The sequence below is a fragment of the Acipenser ruthenus genome, chromosome 43, assembly GCF_902713425.1.
Source record: "Acipenser ruthenus chromosome 43, fAciRut3.2 maternal haplotype, whole genome shotgun sequence".
Taxonomy (NCBI): domain Eukaryota; kingdom Metazoa; phylum Chordata; class Actinopteri; order Acipenseriformes; family Acipenseridae; genus Acipenser; species Acipenser ruthenus.
Window position 1 is genome coordinate 8284054 of NC_081231.1, and position 11624 is coordinate 8295677.

At 43.3% G+C, this 11624-nt stretch overlaps 1 protein-coding gene across 1 annotated transcript; it reads right to left on the reverse strand.

Annotated features, from left to right (window-relative positions):
- Nucleotides 1-369: 369 nt before the first annotated feature.
- Nucleotides 370-11329, reverse strand: LOC131709388 (zinc finger protein 79-like). Its single transcript, XM_059011912.1, has 3 exons — nucleotides 11211-11329; nucleotides 2722-3232; nucleotides 370-1239 (listed from the first exon to the last, which is right to left on the reverse strand). The coding sequence occupies exons 2-3, from the start codon at nucleotides 3200-3202 to the stop codon at nucleotides 698-700; spliced, it is 1023 nt and encodes a 340-aa protein (XP_058867895.1). The 5' UTR covers nucleotides 3203-3232; nucleotides 11211-11329; the 3' UTR covers nucleotides 370-697.
- Nucleotides 11330-11624: the final 295 nt, after the last annotated feature.

Sequence of the window (11624 nt, forward strand, 5' to 3'; positions counted from 1 at the left end):
AGCAGCTGTGTGAGCATGGACACCTGTCCCTGCAGAGCAGAGCAGCAAGTGGGAAATGGGAATAAATAGTTCTGTACTTCGATATTAAAAAGTTTAATTTCACTCTTAATTATTTAAATTTGTAGAGGGGGAAACTGGTTTCCATCTTCTTTATGTGGAATGGTTAAAAGTACTGAATTCTAGCTCTAAACCTGCTGACGTTTTGCAATACCCAGGAGCTGTGCACGAGCTGTTACCAGAGGGGAAGATTAACCAGCACCCAGGAATTCTGTAGAGCATCACACAACACAAATCATGACAAACAAACAATTTATCATTTATTGTACATTAGATCATTAAAAAAAATAAAAAGCATGATAATTAACTTGAAAATAAATACAGTAAGTTCAAAATGTTAAATCCTGAAACTCATTTCCACACTGAGTTATTGATTTCTCCTGACTTGTCCATCAGATGAGGTGTGGAATAGTTTCCTTTCTGCATATTCCTGCCCCCAGGCACTGACTGCATTGACAGCCTGAGTTAAACTGACAGCAGAGAAGCCTCTTGTGACGTGTCCGCGTCACCACCCACTTTTAGAGTTTTAAATGCATGCTCTTAAGAGTGATCTACAAAACCGTTTTTACACAGGGATTCGTAATTCAAGGTTAATATTTTTTTCCCCTTCATGAGTGAAAAGTCCCATTGAACATGGTTTTTAAAGTTTATCTCCTCTGTGAATTCGCTGGTGGTTTTGAAGGACTTGTTTCACAGTGAAACTCTTCCCACAGTCAGAGCAGTGATACGGTGTCTCTCCTGTGTGAGTCCACTGGTGTGCTTTCAGGGTTCCTGAGTGACCGAAACTCTTCCCACAGTCAGAGCAGCGATACAGTTTCTCTCCTGTGTGAGTTCGCTGGTGTGCTTTCAGGGTTCCTGAGTGACCGAAACTCTTCCCACAGTCAGAGCAGCGATACGGTTTCTCTCCTGTGTGAGTTCGCTGGTGGTTTTGAAGGCTTTGTTTCACACTGAAACTCTTCCCACAGTCAGAGCAGCGATACGGTTTCTCTCTTGTATGAATTCGCTGGTGTGAAACAAGGTATCCTGACTGACTGAAACTCTTCCCAAAGCCATAGCAGTGATACGGTTTCTTTCCTGTGGAAGTCCGCTGGGTTTTGTTTAAATGCCCTAACAGCGTGATACCTTTCCCACAGTCAGGATATTCTCCACCGCCTGCCCTCGCTTTAGCTGCTGGACTGGAACCTGGAAAATATGAACAGGAAAGACAGTAAGAGGGACTGCTTGTAGGCTTAAGGTTGGTTCATACTTCAGACTGACAATTTCTGGTTGGAGTTGAGGGTCTCCGACCCTCTGTGACAGGTTGAATAATGTCATCCACACTCCTGCCACAGGTGTATGAACCAAACCTTAGGGCATGTGCAGGGCCGATTAACACATGATCCCTGACATTCGAACTGAGGCATGCATCTCAAAATCAAAATTGTTCTGACGGGTGTTATGCAGATTTCTGTACCCCATGGAATTCTGCATCCCCCCCCCCCGTGCAGATGCAGTTTCTCAGACTGCTGGATGTGGACACGCACGCGCGATATTTCTGTACCCGAGCCCAGGTGTTTTCTCAAGCACTCCTGCAGCTTGCAACACATATTGTGAACAAAACAAAACTAGTGATGTGGCAAAATAAAAACCGATTATCTAGATATACAGGACATTCAGCCTCCTGTGTTGCTCATCCATGAAACCCTTGATTTAAAGTAACCTTAGAAAAGATTCTTTTAATGTGTTCAACATTTAGAGTTTAAATGTCAGTAAAGGGTCAAGCGTTTTTAATTTTGCTTAATTGTTTAAACTTTGTCAAAAATGGCCAAATATTAACAACAAGAGCGTATCTGCAAATACAGCTACTCAGAGTTTTCTTTCATTGTCTTCACCAGATGCATCTGAAGGCACTTAAATCAGCCAAGCCTTCATTTTCATTACAAGCAGGACGTGCAAACGAGATCGCGACATGTTAATAAGAGACTCCTCTTTATTAAAGCTAGAATGAACAATACAGTATTTTATGCTGCACACACTTTATTACAATCGTTCTGCATTTCTGTATTTACATTAAGAGGAGTCACTTCTGCATTTAAATGAAAACCCCATTTAGTTGTTTCACATGAACGTGTTTCTCAGTGTGATTGAGATACACGAATGGATGAACAGGATCAACTGCATTCTTTAAAGAGATTAGAAAAGCAGAGGTACAACACAGACAATCAGAAGCCCTATTTATAACATACATGCAGTAATTTAGAGAAAGCTATTTATGTAAAAATGAGTAACAACACTATCTCAATGTTTGTATTTTAACATTTAAACTATGTATTTTCAAAAGTTTAAACTTCTGATAAATGTAATGGAATCTAGCACCCATAATGACATCACACATGTACAATAATATCCCTCTATTTAGACACTGAACATTTCTAATGTTATATACAGTACTTTAGTTCTTCTCCCCCTTGGTATAATCAGGTAGGAGTGCCCGTGTGATGGAGGCTTACATCTAGATCTAAATAGTATCACCAGTAGTGAGTCCTAGCTTGAACTGGTGCGAGTGGTACAGTGAAAACAAATAGCTAGTAATGTAACCAACATGCTCCCTCCCTCCCTCTCAACCACACTGTGGATATCATGCAATCTAGAATGACAATGTCACAGCTACTGGGAGTCACTCACCTGCTAGACTGCATTCTGAATGTGAGCGCCTGTCTCCCTGTCCACCTCCTTGCATGCTGTTGGGAGAGCCTTCCTCTCCAGCACCTTGCTCTCTCATGCAGACTCTCTCCAGCACCACGCTACACTCCCGCAGGCGTACAGGCTCCAGCTCTGGGATGTTTGGTTTGAAGTCCTCAGATTCTTCCTTCCCTGGTTCCGTGTGGGCAAACTCTACTTCAGGGGGCTCCCATTTAATACAGACAATTTCCAGCACCTCTTCTTGTTTAACAGGAAGGGGTTCTTCTGTCTGGGGGATCTCCAATTCATTGTGCTCAGCTTTAATCTCAGAGACCTCTGGCTGGCTGCTGTCACATTGCATCTCACAGAGCTCCTGTTTAATGAGGAGGGAAGCCAGCCCAAAGAACTCCATTGTAAAGGGGAGAGGTTCAAGTTCAGGGAACTCCTCTTTAATCTGGAAAGATTCCATCTCCACACTGTCCATGACAGCACACAGGATTCTGTTTAGAAGTTGCTGAAAAAAAAGTAAGCATGTATTTTATTTATTTACAGTACTACTAAGGCCATTGAAGGGACCAACAGAATCTGTCCTTAACAGCAGGGCTGGCTTTACTATAGACACAGAATTACACAGAATTAATTGTAATAAGTTTATAATAACAAAGGACTTTATCTGTCTAATCTCAAGAATGATGGATGAAAGTTGGCAAAAGTTACAATATTTCTCTTTTCATTAATTATGTTGAGTATTTTAGAATGCGTTCTCCTAAAACAACCAATCAGTAAGGAGTCCTTTTGTCCTCGGGCCTTAAAGGTAGATTTGTTACAAAACAAGATCTGTGATACAATGTTCCACAAACTTTATCAAACTGTGTATATTCTTTTAAAGACTTACACAAACATTGCCAACACTGGTGTATTATTTCTTAGCAGATGCCCTTATCCAGAGCGACTTACAATTGTCACAAGATATCACATTATTTTTACATACAATTCCCCATTTATACAGTTGGGTTTTTACTGGAGCAATCTAGGTAAAGTACCTTGCTCAAGGGTACAGCAGCAGTGTCCCCCCACCTGGGATTGAACCCACGACCCTCCGGTCTAGAGTCCAGAGCACTAACCACTACTCCACACTGCTGCCCAGTGTAGTGTGGGGTCACGCGAAATCTGGTCTCCCCTGGCAACAGGCTTGCGGTTTTGAACCGGTTGCTAAGCAAAGGACACATTGAAGTTACTTGCGTATTCAAATGGAGCGTGCATTGTTGGATTTCATTTAATTACCCTGAAAATAGCTGTGATTCCATCAACAAGAAGAACACATTTCTAGTGAACTTGCAAAATTTGGCATATATATATATATATATATATATATTATATATATATATATATATATATATATATGCGAATCTTATCGTACAAAAACAGGTTTCCATTAAAATAGATTCTAGCGAACAAACAGCTCTACGTACCGACACCATGAGCTGAAAAAACTGGTTATCACTCAAATTTTCTTGATCCGAACAACAAAAACTAAAACGTGCAATGCATCTCCATCTATTTCTTGTATAACGTATTGCTGGACTGAAAATGGACCAAGAAGGAATAATATATACAGTATATCTCCTCCAAATTAAAAAGAATTACCATTGTGCAACCATTTTTTGATGCTGTACTGTTTCCCTCATATGCAATTTTAAGTAATAATAATAAATAATAAATCAGACAGAATGACAGTCCAGTATCAGTTAGCCTCCGGAGATAGCTGCAACGAAACCTAAAAGATGATATTTCAATCCTGCTTGGGAAAATGAATATTTTGTTTTTTAACAATCAAGGGTGGAATTAATCTGCAGTGGCCAGAGCATTGCCAAGAAATGGTGTACAAAATATGAAAACACGTCTGCAGCAAAAAATATGTTTGTAAGAAAAGCGATAGAAAACAGGAGGCACTGGAACCATGTTTAAAGCAGGGGTGCTGAGAGCTCCTCTAGTTCCAGTGCCCTTGCAGTAATGCAGTGGCACTGGAACCATGTTTAAAGCGGGGGTGCTGAGAGCTCCTCTAGTTCCAGCGTCCTTGCAGTAATGCAGTGGCACTGGAACTATGTTTAAAGCGGGGGTGCTGAAAGCTCCTCTAGTTCCAGCACACTTGCAGTAATGCAGTGGCACTGGAACCAGGTTTAAAGCAGGGCTGCTGAGAGCTCCTCTAGTTCCAGCACACTTGCAGTAATGCAGTGGTACTGGAACCATGTTTAAAGCAGGGCTGCTGAGAGCTCCTCTAGTTCCAGTGTCCTTGCAGTAATGCAGTGGCACTGGAACCATGTTTAAAGCAGGGGTGTTGAGAGCTCCTCTAGTTCCAGTGTCCTTGCAGTAATGCAGTGGCACTGGAACCATGTTTAAAGCAGGGGTGCTGAGAGCTCCCCTAGTTCCAGTGTCCTTGCAGTAATGCAGTGGCACTGGAACCATGTTTAAAGCAGGGGTGCTGAGAGCTCCTCTAGCTCCAGTGTCCTTGCAGTAATGCAGTGGCACTGGAACCATGTTTAAAGCAGGGGTGCTGAGAGCTCCTCTAGTTCCAGTGTCCTTGCAGTAATGCAGTGGCACTGGAACCATGTTTAAAGCAGGGGTGCTGAGAGCTCCTCTAGCTCCAGTGTCCTTGCAGTAATGCAGTGGCACTGGAACCATGTTTAAAGCAGGGGTGCTGAGAGCTCCTCTAGTTCCAGTGTCCTTGCAGTAATGCAGTGGCACTGGAACCATGTTTAAAGCAGGGGTGCTGAGAGCTCCTCTAGCTCCAGTGTCCTTGCAGTAATGCAGTGGCACTGGAACCATGTTTAAAGCAGGGGTGCTGAGAGCTCCTCTAGTTCCAGTGTCCTTGCAGTAATGCAGTGGCACTGGAACCATGTTTAAAGCAGGGGTGCTGAGAGCTCCTCTAGTTCCAGTGTCCTTGCAGTAATGCAGTGGCACTGGAACCATGTTTAAAGCAGGGCTGCTGAGAGCTCCTCTAGTTCCAGCGTCCTTGCAGTAATGCAGTGGCACTGGAACCATGTTTAAAGCAGGGCTGCTGAGAGCTCCTCTAGTTCCAGCGTCCTTGCAGTAATGCAGTGGCACTGGAACCATGTTTAAAGCGGGGCTGCTGAGAGCTCCTCTAGTTCCAGTGTCCTTGCAGTAATGCAGTGGCACTGGAACCATGTTTAAAGCGGGGCTGCTGAGAGCTCCTCTAGTTACAGTGTCCTTGCAGTAATGCAGTGGCACTGGAACCATGTTTAAAGCGGGGGTGTTGAGAGCTCCCCTAGTTCCAGTGCCCTTGCAGTAATGCAGTGGCACTGGAACCATGTTTAAAGCGGGGGTGCTGAGAGCTCCTCTAGTTCCAGTGCCCTTGCAGTAATGCAGTGGCACTGGAACCATGTTTAAAGCGGGGGTGCTGAGAGCTCCTCTAGTTCCAGCGTCCTTGCAGTAATGCAGTGGCACTGGAACCATGTTTAAAGCGGGGGTGCTGAGAGCTCCTCTAGTTCCAGCGTCCTTGCAGTAATGCAGTGGCACTGGAACCATGTTTAAAGCGGGGGTGCTGAGAGCTCCTCTAGTTCCAGCGTCCTTGCAGTAATGCAGTGGCACTGGAACCATGTTTAAAGCGGGGGTGCTGAGAGCTCCTCTAGTTCCAGTGTCCTTGCAGTAATGCAGTGGCACTGGAACCATGTTTAAAGCGGGGGTGCTGAGAGCTCCTCTAGTTCCAGCGTCCTTGCAGTAATGCAGTGGCACTGGAACCATGTTTAAAGCGGGGGTGCTGAAAGCTCCTCTAGTTCCAGCGTCCTTGCAGTAATGCAGTGGCACTGGAACCATGTTTAAAGTGGGGGGGCTGAAAGTTCCTCTAGTTCCAGTGCCCTTGCAGTAATGCAGTGGCACTGGAACCATGTTTAAAGCGAGGGCGCTGAGAGCTCCTCTAGTTCCAGTGTCCTTGCAGTAATGCAGTGGCACTGGAACCATGTTTAAAGCAGGGGGTGCTGAGAGCTCCTCTAGTTCCAGCACCCTTGCTGTAATGCTATCACAGCATTATGAGGTATGTTTATTTGATATTGGGATATAATGAAGTATACGTAATACTAACGGACAAAATATATGATCTTGTCCTAGTGAGGTCAGTATTTTGTAAGGTGTCTGAGGTGCAATATGACTGTGCCGACCCCTGCATATAAGTGCCATTTAAGATAAATTACTGCAATTATACCTGTGCCCAGCAACCTACAGAATTAACCAATGTTGCATCATAGTCGAATATAATGTTACGTTAACATATTGAATTACATACTGCAGTTTAACACAATTAAGCAGGTTGGTGATTCCCAGTCCTTACATAAAATATGCCTTTACCGTTAACAGAATGCTACATTCATTGTTTACTGAACTAATATGAAGCATCATCATTTATAACATATTTAAAAGTACAACAATTGCAAACAGCATCAATCTACCTGTAATTTTAGGCAACTTAAACTGAACAGAAGTCTCCATAGCTTAGCCATGTAGCTGTCACTCGCTGAAGCTGATTTTACAGGAAATTTACAGATTCTAGTTACTGACGCTTCGTAGAACAAAAGTTTTTTTTAATCCCCGTACAAAGTTATACTAATCTTATACATGGTTTTAATTGTGAGTATATTTAATGAAAGATGTTAAACGTTTATATACGAACATAGAAACTGTACATAATTCATATTGTATTTTGTAACAAACTATTGAAAATGTATTTTTTCTTAAACATGTACCAGTATGTACGTTTTCTTAAAAGGATAAAGGAATCTTGGTCAAATCACGTCAGTGCGCTCGCTCACCGGTGATGCACAGTAGAGGCCACAGATTCCAAGTACCTGGCACATCATAAATGATATCTTTCTAATTCCTGTGACTGAAGGTAGAATACTCTGTGGTTGCAAAATACCCACAGTATGTAGCCTGCTGGGGTCACATGACTGCAACCTCTCACTTGGATTGTTTAAATCACGTGGATATGTTCGCAGTCCCCAGTAGAATGTACAGATCAGGACTAAACAGTACGTTTTTCTAAATACAACAGTGGAAATCGTTTAAGCAACTAATGTATGTCAAAGAAAATATTATAGGAAGGTTGGTGTTTCTGGTGCGTTTCACTTATAAACCTGACATCACGACATCCAGGCTTGTTAATTCCTGCCACACAGACACAGGTGCTAATTCCTGGACTGTCCGGGTCAAACCTGGACCGGTGGCAGTCCCAACTCAGGGACACGGTGTTGAATTCTCAGCTCTGCAACCCCCATAAACAACAACACACATTCTCCCCATTCACGAACGCCGTGACCCGTCCCGTTTCCCTTCCAATACAAACTGAACAACAAGTCCTGCACACATTCTCCCCATTCACTAACACCGTGACCCGTCCCGTTCCCCTTCCAATACAAACTGAACAACAAGCCCTGCACACATTCTCCCCATTCACTAACACCGTGACCCGTCCCGTTCCCCTTCCAATACAAACTGAACAACAAGTCCTGCACACATTCTCCCCATTCACTAACACCGTGACCCGTCCCGCTCCCCTTCCAATACAAACTGAACAACAAGTCCTGCACACATTCTCCCCATTCACTAACGCCGTGACCCGTCCCATTCCCCTTCCAGTACAAACTGAACAAAACCTGCACACATTCTCCCCATTCACTAACGCCGTGACCCGTCCCCCATCCAATACAAACTGAACAACAAGTCCTGCACACATTCTCCCCATTCACTAACACCATGACCCGCCCCATTCCCCTTCCAATACAAACTGAACAACAAGTCCTGCACACATTCTCCCCATTCACTAACACCGTGACCCGTCCCGTTCCCCTTCCAATACAAACTGAACAACAAGTCCTGCACACATTCTCCCCATTCACTAACACCGTGACCCGTCCCGTTCCCCTTCCAATACAAACTGAACAACAAGTCCTGCACACATTCTCCCCATTCACTAACACCGTGACCCGCCCCGTTCCCCTTCCAATACAAACTGAACAAGTCCTGCACACATTCTCCCCATTCACTAACACCGTGACCCGTCCCGTTCCCCTTCCAATACAAACTGAACAACAAGTCCTGCACACATTCTCCCCATTCACTAACGCCGTGACCCGTCCCGTTCCCTTTACAATACAAACTGAACAACAAGTCCTGCACACATTCTCCCCATTCACTAACACCGTGACCCGTCCCGTTCCCCTTCCAATACAAACTGAACAACAAGTCCTGCACACATTCTCCCCATTCACTAACACCGTGACCCGTCCCGTTCCCCTTCCAATACAAACTGAACAACAAGTCCTGCAACAAAGCAATTGTCCAGGTCGTTACAATGTATTTATAAGTATATAAAAAGCATGACAACCTTTATGTACAAAAATCTTCACTAATATACAATTGAACAAGAACTGTTGAATATTTAATTTCATACAGTACTAAATGTCATTGTTTATATGATAGCAAAGTAAATAAATAAATTACACACACGTCTATGTATTCATTTATTTCAATATTTATATTAATATTTATTTATGTTTCACTTTTACCAAGTATATAGGCTGTCCTTCAGCATAGCTAATTCTTAGAAACGATGTTTCTTTTTTGTCCAGCGGGGACCACAAATATAGCGTTACTCTCATCAACCAGCATAGACAGAGGAAACCATACTTCATTGTGCCAATAGGGACCACAATGAGTGTTACACTCACAGGAAACCAACCATTTTCAGAGCTTCAGCTCAAAATCTCAGAATGAGGATGATGAAGATGAAGTTTGATTCGAAATATAACAGTCTGGAGAATTTTCAGCTGGCTGACTTCAATCTTTCAAAATACTGTTTGTCTCAACTAATCGTGTAGCGCTGACAGTTAACACAACACGCTTGTAAGCTGAAGGTTGTAGGTTCAAAAAGATTTTTTTAGAGGCAAACGTTCCATTTTAGAACAGAAATAAATCATTTCGTTTGCCTAGGGCAGCGGTGTGGAGTAGTGGTTAAGGCTCTGGACTTTTGACCGGAGTGGGTTCAATCCCAGGTGGGGGACACTGCTGCTGTACCCTTGAACAAGGTACTTTACCTAGATTGCTCCAGTAAAAACCCAACTGTATAAATGGGTAATTGTATGTAAAAATAGCGTGATATCTTGTAACAATTGTAAGTCACCCTGGATAAGGGCGTCAGCTAAGAAATAATAATAATAATAGGCGGCAAAAATCGTTGCGCGGCCCTGCCCATCCACTCAACTGAACCGCAGTTAAACTCTACAGTAGTTCCCGTATTTGAAAGAGATGAGCACCAATTCATTACAAATTCAGACAACCAGGTATTATTGTAAAGCAATAGTATATGCAAGACACTAGACGTACAGCTGTTTATATTAAATAGATATTTTCATAACCAGTTTCATACACACATGATTAAAACACCGTCATTATTAACTCTGTGTAACACTCCCCCCTCTCGTATATTGAATGGTTCGGTTGAGAATCAGCTCGTCTCACTGCCCTATTGTAGCCGCTTAAGAAATAAAACACTAATTAAACAGAGCAAGCGTGCAGGACATGCAAAGGATCAGTAGCATATTTCAGGAAAGCAAACGCAACCTACAGAGCAGAGCATCTCCGTGTGTTTCCATCAAACTGAATCAACCCACAGCAAAAGCACAGGAAGAGGGGCTGTGCATAAGAATGAACACCGCGCGCTCACTGTATTGCAGAAGAGCTCCCTTTCAAAGAGTCGCCAGTGCTGGAGTTACACAAACTGAACGGAGTGAACGCCACGCATGCAAACGACAATGTGATGAAATGGTCGGCACCACTGCTGCACAAACGCAAAAGGTCCTCAAAACGCAACTCCTCCAAAGTAATGATGTGTCATTCGGGCGGATGGCCAGCAGTGTGGAGTAGTGGTCAGGGCTCTGGACTCTTGGAGGGTCGTGGGTTCAATCCCAGGTGGGGATAAGGGCGTCTGCTAAGAAATAAATACATGAAAATAAAATGGAACGCTGCAAACAATTAAAGAGGTAAAAGCCCGATTCGATTCTGTTACCGGTTCAGAATCGTTACTGTTTGTCTCTGCGGCTGGATTGGGAGAACTTCTTAAAAACTAAAACTAGCGGATATTTCACGCAGCCATGCTTTAAATGAGTATTGATGCACGTGCGCAAACCAGTTTATGAATACGCTCAATGTTTTTATTAGCATGACGCCTAAAAGTCTACAATAACAAAAGACATACGTTTGTACGCAGTTATTTAAAAGTGACCATAAGTGCAAAAGTGCAGGCTCCAGATATAAAAAGCTTACTTGGAGCACTGCTAACTTCGAAATCGGTAGAATTATTCTGTTAAGTGAGCCCGAGTCAGAATTAGAACAGCTAATTGACAAACGTTACATGCCATGAAGATCTAGCGAAATCTATTTCATATTTACTGTAAAGTATAATAATAGAGAGAGACGCTTACTTCAGGTATTGTCAGTGGGATCTGCAGCACGGCTCTAGTCACTCGCTCTGACCGTCTCGGTTCTTCTCTCCAGGGTAAAGAGGCAGCTCAAACTAACAGCGACAGGTAATCTGTGTGACTAGACTTGCCTGCTCTGCATATTTAAACCCCTCTCTCGCAGTTCCAGGCACAAGAACACTCCCCCAACACGTCAGCCCCTCCCCGGGTGTCAGCTGTCCGGTATTAGCCTCTCTTTGTTCTCTTCCAGAGGGAGTCGTTAGCGGTTTCCTCTGATGGGAGAGCTGCAGTGAATGCGTCCTTTCTTCTCTTCAGGTGAGAGCCGTTAGCAGCCACTCCAAATCTGACAATGTGTTACAATGTGTTAGTTTAGTTCAAGGAGAACAGTGCTTTTTTATTTTTTTAATTATTATATAT